General features: G+C 39.6%; 1 protein-coding gene and 1 long non-coding RNA gene across 2 annotated transcripts in view; one reads left to right on the top strand and one right to left on the bottom strand.

Annotated features, from left to right (window-relative positions):
* The first annotated feature begins 324 nt into the window (after positions 1-324).
* Positions 325-16200, top strand: part of LOC123033832 — a 16385-nt gene continuing 509 nt past the window's right edge. The window contains exons 1-2 of the long non-coding RNA XR_006416651.1: positions 325-972; positions 4216-4219. This is a non-coding gene — a long non-coding RNA (uncharacterized LOC123033832). The remainder of the gene's footprint in view (positions 973-4215; positions 4220-16200) is intronic.
* The window catches only part of LHX8 (LIM homeobox 8), a 21972-nt gene continuing 20330 nt past the window's right edge, over positions 14559-16200 (bottom strand). The window contains exon 8 of the mRNA XM_044450662.1: positions 14559-14635. Within this exon, the coding sequence (XP_044306597.1) occupies positions 14559-14635 (77 nt within the window). The remainder of the gene's footprint in view (positions 14636-16200) is intronic.

The following is a 16200-nucleotide window of genomic DNA, read 5'->3' as shown; positions in this document are numbered from 1 at the left end:
CGAGGAAGCAAAGGACTAACCAGGCAAACCGTGAGAGGCAAGTTCTACAGCTAAGTCCACTGTGGGAGAAATTGAGTGAAGCCTAGACAACGAAATCTCAAAGAATTGCCTCAAAGGCAAGCCACTTGACTGAGCTGGACATCAGACCTCGTCTCACACTGCTCCCATCATGCAAAGCAGGCCAACCCAAGTTTGCTGACCAAAAGGCATGGTGACCTCAGACAGGGTATTCATCATCGTGGGGGTCTCAGCCCTGATGAGGATGACATTCTTAGGCTGCTATGGGTCAAAAAAGGGGGCTTAAGGAGTAAGGAACCAGGCCTCAGAATAGATTGGGTAACAGCACTGCAATGATGCGGGAGGAGCAGGTTAAAGATGAGAGCAGTCTGGCTGGCACTAAGCTCTTTGCAGCCAAAAGAGGCGGCAAAAGGATCAAGGGATTTGACTAAGAGGACAATCCCCATTGGAGCTGCATAGATAGATGCTGCTTTCTGAGAAAGAGGAGTATCGGGGGCTATCTGAACTGGCTCATTTGTTTGGCTAATGACAAAAGGGGAAATTATTGGGAAAATTCTGATAAATTCCTGACAGAAGGGGGTTACTCGTATATGTACCTCTGTGTTGAGGTCAGATCTGTGCACTTTCTGTTGGTATTGGCTGTTGGTTTAAGAGGAGGGAACTGCTGGTTTGCATAGGGGCTGCTAGAGCTATTTTGCTGATCATTAAGGGCTGATTAAGCTGCCAGGTTGCAATCACCCTCATTTGCATGCCAAAACCCCCAGTAATCCCTGTGCCTCAGTGACAATTTCACAATTTGGGTACATTGGAAGCAGGAATATATTAAGGACTGCCTTTCAAATTTGGAACCACTGGGACCTACACACGAGTAGCTGAGTCGCCCCACATACCTGTACAAATTGGGATAGATGGTCATGGGAATGGTTAGGAAATTGGCTTCCAAGCCTGGGATATGTTAGGAGCTATTTTTGTGGGGGCAATAAACTGCATCCGCTTACACTGTAGCCAATTGTCCATGACATGTTGGCAAAAGGCCTGCAGGAGCATGCCTGTAGGAGAGGAAGAAACAAACAAGACTTATGGTAGCAAAATTTGAGGGACACTGTTGTTTCAAATTGGGGTGAGAGAAAGAAAAGGGAGGAATTGATAGGGGTGAAAGGATGATTTGAAACAAGGAAGTAGGAAGAGTAAAAAGGTAACAAAATTCTTAGCCTAAAGGGGGAGGGGGGGCTGAGGTCAGATAGCACAGAGTGTGAGGAAATTGGCACATAGACAAGGTAGCAGGAAGTTTGCTCAATGAATGGCCTCATAACTATTAACAAACACACCCTGCATAGGAAATAAGCGTATTATAATTCACCTGGGAGGGACCAAGTGGGAGGGAAGAACAGGTATCAGTGGCATTGGATAGGCAGAGGAAAAGATTTGTAACCTCCCACTAAGAGGGAAAGAGGAGGGAGAATCAGCAGGGGGCAGGGTGTAAAAGTGAGATGTGAACATGTGCTCAGTTGAGTTGGAAGAATGGAAGGAAACCATTCTGCTCCTTTCGTCGCAATAAAGTTTCAAAAAGAACTCTCTGCATGCTTGGGATATTTTTCTCTTCCAAAGGAAAGGAAAGTGTTTTTCTAACAAGGGAGATCACTGGGGGAAAAAGAGCATTAGAATTCACATGCTCATTTTTCTTCAAATAATGTTGTGACTTATTTAGTAGTTCTTACATTCTCATTCTCTCACTCTCTTTCGCTCTCGTCTCACTCGCTCTTGATCCTTCTGTTTAATTCAGTAAAATATTGTTTATAATTAACATTTAATAATTACTATTAATTATAATACTGTACTTAATAATTACTATTAAATATTATAATTCTGTATTATACTGGCCTGTTGAGTAATCATACAGCAAAAAAGAACTATAGAACCATCTTAAATTTTTTCTAAATAGTACTTTTCAGTTGTGTTTCTTAAATGCTACCATGAAATGGACAGAATACAATGAAAAACTGATGTGGTCTTCCATTGATAGCTGTAAAAGCCCTTATGCCACAGATAGTTTTATTGGCCCAGCACCCAATGTATTTGCACAGGCTATGTCCCACAAGGTAAGACATACCAATACACCCACTCTGATGCATTGGATTCTTCTGAGAGAGGGCTGCTGCACCTATGCGCTTCCAAAGGCTTTAATCAGATCTGGGGTGGCAGGACTTGGGAAGACTTTCCTAGAGAGTCTGGAAAGTAGTTCAAGGCAGAGTATACAACACTGTACTGGAAGCATTGTACTTTAGAGGACAATGCATTTAGACTAGGGGTACTAGAATTCAAAACCCACGCAAAAACAAAACTCACTGGGTGACCTTGCGTAAATTTCCCTCTGTCCAAGCTTTGGTCTAACCAAACTGAAAAGAACTGTACTGAAGATAGTAGAGGTGACTCCTCTCTGCCACCCTGAACTGTTTGGTGCAAAGGCAAAATAAAAATGGGATAGTTTGACTAATGTTTGTATCACTACAAGATGATTAAATATATTTAATGTTTGTTCCTTAGAGACAAATCTTACCCATCAGACAACCAAGCTGATGTTTATTTGCTAATATGAACTCATGCACTTTTTAAAAATAAAAATGAAGTTGGTCATGTACACTATAAACTTTTAAAATAAAAGAACAATTACGCTTTAGTCATGCACAATAATTGTGTAGCAACATCAGTTCTAGTATCTTCAATGGGGCTAGGTACATACAACATATTGCATACTAAAACACAATGAACGTCACAATATGTACCCAGAGACACAATGGATCTTCCATGCTGGCTTGAGACATCCACCCACATGCTTCTTTGAGAATTGAGAGCAGCTGCCATGTTCTGGAACAGTTTCTATCCATTTTGCCAAATGAGGTACATCTTTGATTTTAGAAAGTAGTAGTCCAGAAGAAATTAATACTGTGTTTAATTTTACAAATAAACATACTCCACTCTGAATGAGCTGAAACCCATGCTGCCATTTCCCAGAACTCCACAGCACAAGTAACAAATTCTTCCAAGTTCAGCTCTGGAAAGTGAAAAATAGGACTTACACCAGCACTGCAGTTTATAGATAGGATCCAGAATTTATCAACAATGTTTAACTCTTCTTGGACATTGGAAAGTCCTATGGACAACACAACTTAAAATTACAACACAAAACACACTGCTTATTAGGCAGCATTAGCAATGAGAAATTAGATGTCCTTGAAGTCATACTGTAAGCATTTTAATATAAATTCCTGTTTTCAATAACACAGATATAAAGAGAAACAGATGTACTAAACAAATATATGGTCAATGGAGTTGGTATTGTTCAATGATAGCATATAACCTGTTTCCTGAAAATGTAAGCTTGAATACAAAGGATTTATTTTTAAAGATCTCCACTGGAGCAGAATAAATAACCACAATAAAAAAGGAATTTCACAACATTAAAACTTGATTCCCCATTGTTCTTAATTATGCAATATACTGAGCTTTCCTGGTCTTCAGAGTGCCTGGTCAAGGTTATGAACTCTTAATGACACTATTCTATTGGCCTCATAGTTAAGCATGTAGCCTGCAAGGAAAAAAAAATGTTCAGTTTCATCAGAAAAGATCTAATGTTTGGAATCTCTATATGTAGTCTAGAAAACTCAAAGATACATTGCTGTATACCATCTTATACCATCATAATAGAGTAGGAAACCTAGATATTTGCATTTGTGCCTTAGAAGACCAACACAAATGGGCTTTAATGCACATACATGGGCACTGTACATATATAATAGGGTAGCTTCTTCCTGATGGGTTAAATATTTGGTGCACATATCAAACATTATCTAGGAAAAGAACTTCTTTGAACCAAAACAATGGAACAATGGTAAAGCACATGCTTTGTAGTCAGATGGTGCCCAGTTTGCTATCTCCAGGTGCCCCCTGCCTGAAAGAGCCATTGACATCCACATAATGGTCTGATTCAGTATAAGGTAGCTTCTTCCTACATTAAAATACATTCCTGACTCCAGCTGAGCTGATCAGAGGAAACTGGTCCAGGTAGTGGAAGGACTCTGGGATACGAGCAGCCAAGCTCCCACCAAGTGAGTGACCAGAGTGAGTGAACAGAGAGAACAAAAATGAGTTTGGCAGTGGAATTGTAGAAGAGGAGATAAAGGCAGAAGCTCCTGAGAGCTACGTGCAACTGAAGAGGGCATGTCCTGAGAGCTGCAACTAAAAGAGATTGGCCCCACAGCTGTGTGGGTGGGGAGAGTCATTCTGACTCATAGCTGAGCACAATGAGCAACTGGCCCTGCTTGTCTAAGGACTCCCTGGGATACAAGTAGCTAAGCTCCCAGGGAGTCAGCAGACAGGGACAACAAGCAGGAGTTTGGCAGTGGAGTGTGATCAACAGGAAGGTACCTAACATATTCTTTTCTTCTTTCCCCCTTAGTTCCTCCCATTTTTTTCTTTCTTGTAACATACTCCCATTTATTGATGGAACTGGGTTGTTAACTTTTAGTGAAGACAGGAAGTAGAACTAGTTGTTACAACAGCCACAACAAGGGAGAATCACAGAATAGTAAAGTTGGAAGGAACCAAGAAGGCTGTCAGGTTCAACCTTCTGTTGTTGCAGGTCACCAATTTGTACCATCCCACTCAGATGGCTGTCCAGTTTCTTTTTGAATGCCTCTAGTGTGGAAGAGCCCACCACCTCTTTAGGCAACTGATTCCACTATCATATTGCTCTGATAGTGAGAACATTTTTCCTGGTATCTAGCCTGAATCTGGGTTGTTGCAACTTGAGTTGATTACTCCGTATCTGCACTCTGGCATCAGCAAGAAGAGATCTTGATGACAGCCCTGAAGTTTGCCCCTTCCAACTCCATGATTTCTGTGATTTTCTGATTCTGTTACATGATAGTCGCCCAACCAGACTGAAAAGTTCTGTTCTAGCATAAAACACATAACAAAACTGATGCATATTACAGGATCTCCACAAAGATGCTTTGTGGAATGTCCAGGTGACAGTTGTTCCATGAATGGTTTCTCTCAGCTGTGCATCTTTCTAGCTTCTTTAGACTTACCACTAGCCTACTGGTTGCTTCTCTAACTCAGTTGATGAAATTTTTTCTGCAAGCAAAGTTATGGTTAAGCAGTATTCTTTTAATGGATTTAACAGTATTTCAGGGGATGTTTAACAGTATGGGATTCTTTTAATAACCCAACTCTGATTGGGGCTTCTGACCAACTTTATTCTTGAGTTTTGGGGACTGGGGGTTGTTTTAATAGCACCTTGGTCTTCATGATGCTGTTTAAGAAACATCCAAATTAATCCTGGGTCTTCCAGAAACAGGTGCATTTAATCTGAGATCACATGGCACTGGAACCCAGCTGAACATAATTCAGCTTACAGTTAACTTCTGAAGGAAGTAGGTTGCACCAGAACTTTATCTCAAAGCAAAGGGGTGAATATTTATACAACCAGCAAGAGCCAGTTGGTTTTTGCTTACTCAATTCTTGTGCCAGAATAAAAAATACTTTGTAACTTCATGGTATTAAATTTCTGTAAATCAGGTAGTGATAATGCTAATTGAATGATGAATACTTCTGCACAGCACTGTACACCTTTGGTCTGACCCAGCATGGCTGCTCTTATGTTTTTAAATGGAGAGATCATGCTATTCATTTACAAAGTTAAATGCTTTTCCTATGCCTGGATGTTTAATAAAATGGATACAAAAGCAGAAACTTTTATGTATATATTGCAAATAGAAAGCTGCATTTCTATATAGCATTTATTGATTAATCCTACCAAAATACAGGGAGTTACTCACTCCTTCACATTCAGCAAAATGAGTATCACATGTAGTTTGAAATAAAATTATAATGATACTTTGCATGGTGTTTCTTCTTTTTCCTCATCTGATTACTTAAATTCAAAGGTCCTAAACACTGGCTGTGCAAATTTGATGTTAGCACCTATGCTTCAACAACATTTTATTTCAAACCAGAAAATATATTTTACCTTTGCTTTACATACTTGTTGAGAACTGATATGTAAAAAACAGAGATTAACTGCAGGAGAAGTGAAGCAGGAGAGAGTTCTTTCCTTATGGGGACAATTGAATAAATATCACTGGTGTAGTCTACAACTGTTACAAGACAAAATTATTGAGTGTGTGTGAGGAGTGGGGCATCATGGTGATTTCTATTTGAGGCAAAGTAGGAATTTAGGGTGGCTGTGTCTTAGCTTTTTTAAACCAAAGGTTGGTTAGTATTGACTATTCAATGCATATACTCAACAGAAAAGGGAGGAATGTTACATGTTACATTTCCTACATGTTAGGGAGAAATGTAGAAGAGTAAAAGAGGCTAGGGAAGCACCAGGTTTCCTTGCAGTTTTACCCTGGATATAGTTTAAGATCAGCAAAATTTCAATTCAGCTTGGGTTGGGAAGTCTAACAGAACAATAGGCAGGACAGAGAACAAGGTGACTGGTTCTAAGTTTTGTTTTTGTTTATGTAATACAACCAGGCAATTTATGAAATTTTCAGGTATCCTCCCATCCCTATATAAAGGGCTAAACAAGATGGAACCCAGCCAATCTGTGCCTTACAAGCCACAAGAGATCCTAAACTGGTGTTGAGGAAAGGGGGATTTGATAGGGAGCACAGGCCCTTCAAGTGTTCTCCATACACTGTTTCTTCTAGAGCTGCTGCAGAGAGCAAAATATGGGTATTCTAGCAGATTCAGAGCAATTTGCCATTTCGCAGGCCTAAAACAAATCCTCTATGACAGCTGCTCTTAAGATTTGCAGCAATGTAAGAGATCCTATGAATCCTATGATTGCCTCTATTGTTTTCCTTTAGTGGTGCACAGGTATTCTCCTTGTCAGCTAGGATGCTTCCTGCCAGAAGATTTTCTGTGTGTTCATTCACTGCACCTCAGGCCTGCCAACTTAACAGATCTCACTCATTAAAGCAGCAGAATAGGAGATTATTAGAATGGATGCAAGTCATTCCAAAGTGCCATTGTACAGACCCCAAAGCATGACTCCATTCCTCTTTTAGAAGAGTCCTCCAACCCTGCTATGTATTCACCAACTATTTTTTTAAAGGATATAAAAAGTGAATGGCATGTGTGATGTTAGCCATAGGTACAGATTGTGGATGCAAATGTATAAGGTATGCAAATGACCAGCAGCATATAAAAACTCTGCAATCCCAATTTTAAGGCTAACTTAAAAAAAAAAAAAAAGGCAGGTGTGCATGCTCTTATCTAAGAAGGTAGACTGTCAGATTCTACTCTGCTTCAAGGGTATGCCTGTGTGTGGGGTGCAGTGAATACATGCCAAAAAGGATTACATTTGCCCAGTCATTGTTACCCCCGAAATTCAAAAATAGTTTTGCAACTTTTGTTTCTTAAAGATAGTGATAAATATGTATACATGTGTTAAATTCATAACATTTTTAATTAGAACTCCTGACTAATGCAACATGAAAAGAGCAAGATTTAAGAACTAAATTTTGCTCAGCTGGTTGTAGGTATGTCTGTAAATGCAAACTGCAGAGTTGGATTACAACAAGGGTAAAAGACTTTATTGCAAGAGCTCTGAAAATATTAAGTCAACCTTTACCAGAGGAACTGTGATGAACCTATAGACCACCCTCCTCTTATAATTTTGGTTTAAGCCCCCCAGAGACCCTCTTTACCAAAGAGTTTGGCTCTGCCTATCACATAAAGCTGCCAAGTTCATGAATGCAAACTTCTTCAACCCAACTTCCCACGCTCACACTATTGCTTCATTCTGGCCACACTGCAAATCCGTAGGTACAGAGTGTGAGATCATTGCTAGTATATCCCATGGGATATTATGTTTTTTCTTCCCTGACTACTCAGTTTGTTTAAATGATGACCAAGTGTGACATACATGTAATAGGGAGAGAGATCAGTCCATGCAGCCTGGCCAGGAATCAGAACAACAAACTCAGATTTTAAATATACAATGAAAGTTGGACCAAATCTGACTCCTATATATGAAATCCAAATGTCCCAGTTGGTTACCAATCCACATCTTAATTATTTTGCATCTTCAGGCAAAGGTAGTTTAAAATAATAAATGCAGTAAGTACAGAACAATGCTAAAGCATGGGATAGAAAGAGTCAATCCTTTGCTCTTCTTGTAAGACTTCAGTTTCCAAAATACAGTTTGTATGTAATATGCAAGGCTGCTTACAATCAAAAGCCCATTGTAGAATCTACAATTATTAGAAACAAACACTAAAATTTGGACTAAATCTGGAAATGATTGTCCAGGAATGGCTGGCTTGCAGGTAGTGTTACAAGCATACATGTATTTTTTGCAAACATGGCATTCACCATAGTTCGAACAATACTTTTATCTGTGTAGCATGTCCTTTCAGCACCAAGTAATTTTAATTAATGTAAGACAGAAAGGAAAAAAAAACATCTTGAACTTTTCCAACATTTTTCTTCCTACACATGAAATTTTGACTTAAGCAGTACATCTAGCAGGTGATGAGTGGAGTTCCCCAAAGTTCAGTCCTGAAACTGATTCTGTTCAACTTCTTTATCAATGACCTAAAGGAGGGGGATAACCAGTCTGCTGACTAAATTCGCAGATGATACCAAGTGGGGGTGGTGGCCATAATTGGGGAGCAGTTACTCCAGATCCAAAAGAGTCTGGACAGACTATGGAAATGGGCAGGGAATAGGATGGCATTCAATGCAGATAAGTGCAAGATCTTGCACTTGTTACTCAGGAATAGGTGCCATAGGTACAGGATGGGGGACAAGTGGCTGGAGAGCAGCACTTGGGAAAGGGATCTTGGGGTACTTATTGACAGCAGGTTAAACATATGAGCTAGCAGTGTGAAGTAATGGTTAAGAAGCTAACACCACCCTTGGATGTATAAGTAGAAGTGTGACTTCCAGATCAAGAGAGGTGCTTATACCATTCTGTAAGACTGTGGTGAACCCACAACTGGAGTACTGTGCCCAATTCTGGGCTGCACATTATCAAAGAGCCATAGCTAGGTTAGAATCAGTTCAGGGAAGGGTCACAAGAATGAGGGGGATGCCATATAAGATGAGATTGAGGAGCTGGGTCTTTTCAGCTTGAAGGAGACTCAGAGTCAATCTTATAGAGACATATAGGTATCTGAAAGGGTCGTGACCTGTTCTCCCCTGCAGTGGAGGAGAGGAAGCAATCCAATGGGGCGAAGCTCAGGGAACCAAGTTTCAGGTTGGATGTGAGGAAGTACTTCTTGTTGGTTAGGACCCCTAGGATATGGAATGGGCTTCCATGGGAGGTGACTGCACCCTATCAGTGAGGGTGTTCAAGGAAAGAATGGTTGAGCACATGGTGGGTATTACATGAGTACAGCTGGCTGGAGCCAGGGGTCAGACTCAGTGGCCCAAGAGGCCCCTTCTGACTCACCATCTATGTTCAAGAAACAATTTGTTCACAATGGCAGCCTGCACTACTGCTTATTCAGCTAATCACCATAGGAATTTATGCTTTGTATACAGGAGCAATTGTGCTTCAGGAGCAGCATAAGTGACTAACCACTTATTCTACAACATGACACCCAAGCATTCACTTAAGTCATGATGAGACTGTGGCATGTGCAGCTACCATTTTTTATGTACAACCCGCGTTGGGTGTGAACATAGTGAGCACAGTTTATGCAGGGGTTAAACAACTGTCTCATACGTTCTAAGATTATACAAAGGCTGTTTGATTCTCACATAAGCCAGACTCAGTGGGTTTGCACAGCACAGCTCCCAAGCAGGGGTTGTATATTGCACTTGGCATTCACCCATGATGATCGATAAAATATCATCCAGTCATTATGTACTTCTAGGCCTGGGGAGTGATTTATGTTTCATACCTGCCTTTTTTCATGAAACCATGAACAAGGCTTAATAAATTCAGGTTACATTTGAGGGAGTAAGCATTCAGGAAGACACACAGCAAAGCATGCAAAAGCAGAGTTTAATCTCATTATAATTTGCCTTTATAGGTCCAGGTGAATCCCAGGTTGAATATTTGTACTGCTATTGAGTTTTTAATCTGAGAATGCAAGCCAAGCTAGAGATCTACCACTGAATGGAATGTCATGATCAGTCGTCTACAACTTTCAACCACAGACTCTCAAGAACCATCAGGGATCATACAGCTCATACTTCAACTCTATGCAGTACAGCCAAATCTCTGACCAGCAGAATCTCACATGGCTCCTGGACAGTATTTAGAAAGAAAACCAGAGAAGTAACAGTTTCCCTCACATGGTAAATGCCAGTTGTCACCCAGGATGGGTGCAGACGTGATGAATAACCACCACATCAGTATGACAAGATTAAGTAATTTTCTAATAGTTTTGGCACTTCAGAAACAAAACACAGGAATCAGGTGTATAAAACTGATATGGAAGATGATCCCATTTCCACCCCACAATTTTTAGATTGGTCTATAAAACTTTAGACCAATCTAAAAATTGTGAGGTGGAAATGGGATCATCTTCCATATGGTAGTACTGTTTGAACACACATGGGAGCTCAAATAAGAACCATGCTGGATCAACCAACAGTCCACCTAGTCCAGCATTCTGTTCACACAATGACAAACCAACTGTCCACAGGATTCCACAAGCAGATTAGTGGAACAGCACACTCCTGCCCAAGTTCCCCAATGTATATAGGCACTCTGCCTCCAAGAACAGAGGTAGCATCTAGCCATCAGGGCTAGCTGCCACTGATAGCCTTCTTCTCCATGAATGTGTCAAACCTCTTTGAAACATGTCCAAATGAGTAGCCATCACCACATCTTATACTGTATGAAAATTAGCCCCATATCAAATGTACAAGTATTTACACCTCACATTTTAGGATATAGTCTAATGTATATGCTGTACAGGGAGACTCCTGCATAAGCCACTACCAATCAACCCACCAAAGCAGTGTGTTGAAAGGGAATCTGTAAAATGATTTAACCAAGCAATCCACCAAGATTTGATCTCAGAAAGCATTGCACAATGCAGAACAGTTCTGGAACTCAACAGAAGCATTGGGGAGCACTTAATGAAATCTACAAGCTCCCACACACCTGGGTTTTGGGCAAATCATGGGCTTCAAGCATCCTATTAAAAAGGTGGGTCCTTCACAGAAAAGCTGTAACCTAAATACTGGTAAAGGGGGAGCAAGAAATCATCATCTTAAAAAATAGGGCTGGTGGTATATGCTGCTGAAGAGCTGACTTGCCAAATTTTGTACATCAGATTAAGGACTTCAACCCATTTTAGGTGTATACTTTTTGGCTTTGGGAATAGCTTTGTAAGGGTATCTTGTGTGAACTTACTGTACTGTGTCCATTTTTTCCTTTAATTTTCCCTCCTGACACTGATAAATACCTTATGGTCAGTGCACTATTTTATGCTTGGAAAAATGAGATACTAATCCCAGATAATAAATTCAATGCTGTAATAATTTTCATTAACACCATTGTGGTAGAATGGAAAAATATAAATTTAGTGAATAAAATAAAGGTGGGCATGTACAACTGCCACATATTAGTAATAATTTTAGTAGCATAGTGCTCTCTCCAACATCTACCTCACTTTGCAAAAGCAAAGTGATCTTCTATAACTATTTGCTTGAAAATTGTGAACAGAGCACTTAATCCAATTATATATTGAAGAATAGGAGTGATGGTACAGCAGCCCCTTTCCCACATCCATTACATAAAATATTTTTAGGGTAAGACTGTAAGATCACTTGGCTCCACTCTTTTAAAAATCATGCTGAAAGACTGTGAGAATATTAAGGAGCATGAAAATCTTTTGATACAATGTTACTTTTGGAACATCACTGCTGAAATATGCAGAGCAGGAGAAACCAGGTAAAAACAAATCTCTATGATATAGTCATGTTTTGAAAAAGATGGGAGCAGGTTATTGTGCCGAAATGGACAGATCAACTTTGTCTCTGAAGGAGAAAGAGGATACAGACTTCTATCAAACTTGGAATTCCTTTTATTACTGGCTAGAGAAACAGGACTATGCATAGACTTAAATATGTTTATGAATTATCATAAAAAGAAAAAGTATGGGGGGGCTGACCCAGTAGGTCTGATGCTTTTGATGATTATTTTTAGTTTGTTTTTGTTAGTAGAAAAATAACAATAAAACTTATTTAAAAAAAAGATGGGAGCAGAGAAAAACCACTTCCCTGTGTCCATACTGGTTATACCAATACTACTCTAGCCAATAAACAAAGGGAGACTCAAATAAGCATCTGCCCAGTTTTAGAAGCACACACTTTTATTCTGAAAACTAAGGGAAAGATTTTCTTTGGAATTCATTTTGGAACAGCTGCTTCCTATGGGAATCCACCATGCAGTTGTGTTCTGAAAATCGAAGAGTCTGCCACATGTCTTCACTTGCTATCCAGACAGGCTGCTTAGGCTGATACTTACCTTTTCTCTCAATCATAGAAGATAACAGCAGCCACGCTGGATCAGACCAAAGGCCTACTGAATCCAGCATTCTGTGTGCACCACAGCCAGCCAAATGCCTGTGGAAAGCCCACAAAGAGGACGTGAGCACAACTGCAGCCTCCTACTCATATTCCCCAGTAACTGGTATTGACAGGCAGACTGCCTCTGATGCTGGTGGTTATGTATAGCCATGCCTAACAGCCCTTGATAGTCTGTACAGTTTGATTCTAAAAAATAGGACACCAGTATAAGTGAGAGTTACACTATGGAAATGATCCAGAAGGTACATTGTTGTCAGAATACAGAGAAGTAGATGCCATCTTCCCTTAGTCCTAACATGATCCAACACCAGAAGCCCGATATCTTTTTTCTTTCCATCTCACCAGATAGCTCATTAAAAGGCCTACAAAAATAGATCAGAAAGTACAGATGGGCATACCAGCAGGTTGGATGTGATGGAGACCATGTGTTTATAAGTGCTACAATTGTCATATAAGTAGAGTCTACTCATTAGGATGCACCGTCTTGTACCATGTATACATTTATAAGGAAGAACTGATAAGTTGAGAATTAAATGTGAAAATCCCTTCCCAAATTTATTTTCCACAGTACTGAAAATAGTACTTGTAATTAAAGTAAATCTTTGGCAATCATACGGTTTAAACAATTTAATTTGCATATGAGTAAAAACAGACATCCTGGTGTAAGAAGCATACTCTTTTTAGATGAAGCATGCTGTGTGTTAGAGCAGGCACATCTCAGAAGAAGGGTTTTTTTGCTTCAGTGATTTTTGAGACTATGAAAATGTGAGGCCCTAGGCTGTTCTTTGTTTTGCCTATTGGTAAAACTTGCTCCATGTATCACAAGCAATGACATTTTCGCACACCACCTCTAAGTTTCAGAAAAGCAAATATCTGTACTTCATTCAAGGTAACAGCAAGAATAGCTAGAGGCTACAAGGATCAATCACACTGCAGGAAAAACAAACTTCAGATGAAGTAAAGTCTTTTTCATTCCTGATGCACCAACCCTTAAATTGATCAGGGGCTATTTTTAGATAATGAGATAGCAATGCCTCATTATCCTTTACAGCCAAGGGAGCTGCAGGCATGAAGACCTGCACATACTATGCATGAAGCTGTTTTCAAGTGAAGGATATCCATCTTTTCAAACTTTTGAGCTCAGGCCAGTTCAGTGCCAGTTAGCAACAGGGGTTGTTTAAAGATTACAGTGATCCATTAAATAGGTGCTAATCCCAGAAACCATGCTATATTAAATATATATGGAAAAAACTAAGTCAGTGTGAAGAAAGAGAATTTAAAATACTCTCCAGCAGTCTGCTTTCTATCTTGCAGTGGGCATCCTTAATGTTTCAAGAGCATTTCGAGCAAAATGATTTCTCATCAGATGTCATAAGAATGGGTTCAGAATGGGTTGCCAAATGAAACATTTACATCCTTACAATCAATCTGTCCTTTAAAAAGACTCACAATTATACCATTAACACAATAACATGTTTGCTTGGCATGCTACAACAGAATGTTTTATTTATGGCATTTGGAGAACACTGGCAACTGAAATTTTGCCAGCTAGTGGACATAAGCTTTAAAGTATAGGCTGTATGTAACTCAGATACAAGTAATACTTTAATAATAATAACTTACAGATACAAACTAATGAGGAACTATAATTTCACAAAGAATTGTAAACATTTTGCACAATTGTCAGTCCTGTCTTTTAGGCAAAGTGCTCTTTTGATGATAATAAATTAACAAACACATAGCTAGAATGGACTATTTCCAGACAATACAAAATACAAAAAGGAGTTTCTTGTAAACATATTTATGGAGAAAGCCATAAAAGTGTCTTGCAGGCCAACTATAATTACATACCTGGGCAACAAAATTGTCTTCAAAATGCTTTGGATGTTATTTAAGATTAATCTGATATTCAGTGACAGAGTACAATAGGCAACTCAAGGGTACCTCCTTAGTCTCATGTCCCTGAAATAAATGAGTTAGCTGTGATTTATTGGCAGTTGTGTCATTGAATGGGGTAGCAAAGGCTGGAGTCCAAGAGCAGAAGGTGAATGAGCTACAAAAATAGAGAGATTTGCTGGTCAGCCTGACTGGAATTAGAAAAATGTTAGTTGTGAATAAAGATCCAACAGTACTAATATGACTGGGATACCAAGAAACAGTACCCATTTCACCAGCTTGTGCAAGAATTCATTTCTGGAATGACAGTGCTGTCCTTATCCTTACACCCTGACCAATGCCTGCTGCTTTCATTTGAACCTTTCCTATAAGCAACTGTACAATTTGTGAGGAAGATATCTTATTATGGATATGCTTAATATCACACTATGATTATTAAAAATGTTAATAAGATGAAGCCCTTTAAATAAACCTGCTTTCAAATATAAAAGCTATTTCAGCAGGAGAAAGTTGCTAAAGCTTTCTGTAGAATTGGGACCCCTTCCTTTCAATCCAGAATTGGTGTCACATTTTAGCATAAACCAATTATATCTATGTAAAACACTAAGACTGGGTGTTTAAGTGTTATATAAATAAAAATGTAAAACCTTTCTATTACTGCATTCCTTTTGTTCATTTAAAAAAAATCCCAGTAAGAACATAAAAGCAAAAAAGAAGTTTTAAACATGGAATTGTATATAAATATTATAATTCATGCAGTAATTGAGGCACAAAAGGGTATCTGTGAGAGAAAGCTTCAGCTCTTATTATACAGGGACCCTAGGCCACAATCAGAGTTCTAGCTACTGGCAAATCAGAACTATGGCTGAATATATAACACAAGAGAAGGCCAGAAATTATGTAAAGCTACCACCTATTTCATAACCCTGTGGACCAGAGCTTGCTAAAAATTATAATGTAGCTTTACACTCATATCAATAGCCAAAATATGATTTATTCTCTCTCTCTCTTGTGCACATGTGAGAGAAAGAGATTGAAAGAGAATGGACTGTCACCATCAGGAATATGAATACCTGTTAAAGGTCATGAGGACAGTGCTTCACCATCAGTTACATTGTAACGTGAACTTGGTTCCCAGACATATCACTATGTCTGTGGACACCTCTCACTGTGATCTCAAAGCTTATACTTGTGAGTTTTGAAACACTCTTTTAAATGGGTGGCTGGGAGCGCTTCAAAGGGAAACACTGCTCTCAAGGTTTTTGCCATCTTAGAATCTGCCTGAGACCACATGGGGCACAGAAGCACTTTTAGTAACGGTAGTGGGTGGATGCCAGAGTTTCACTTTGAAGTGTTCCTGGGCAGGGACAGAGCCCGTTCTACTTCCTGGTAAGGGGGGAAGCTTGGCACTAATGCCAGAGCAAACTGGAAAAGGCTAGACCAAATTGGGTGGGAGAAGGAAGATTGGAGGTGCAGTGAGGAGGGGCAATTGGAACTATGAAGACTTGCAGGGTGAACTGGCAGGGTAAGAAAGCAAGGAGAGGAAATCTGTGTGAGAAAGTGTTTGAGGAACTGACCCTGAAAGAGAGAAAGAAATGAGTTACTTGGGTAAGTGGAGAAAGTGGGGCATAAGATAACTGTGTGGTGATTATATCAGCCATTTTGTGATGGTGCCCATGACATTTCCTCAAAATTTCAGATGTGTCCACCAGTCCTGAAAGG

The sequence above is a fragment of the Varanus komodoensis genome, unplaced genomic scaffold (genome assembly GCF_004798865.1).
Source record: "Varanus komodoensis strain SLA01 unplaced genomic scaffold, ASM479886v1 scaffold1, whole genome shotgun sequence".
NCBI lineage: Eukaryota > Metazoa > Chordata > Lepidosauria > Squamata > Varanidae > Varanus > Varanus komodoensis.
The sequence above is the reverse complement of the archived record's forward strand: the minus strand, read 5'-3'. Positions and strand labels throughout refer to the sequence as shown.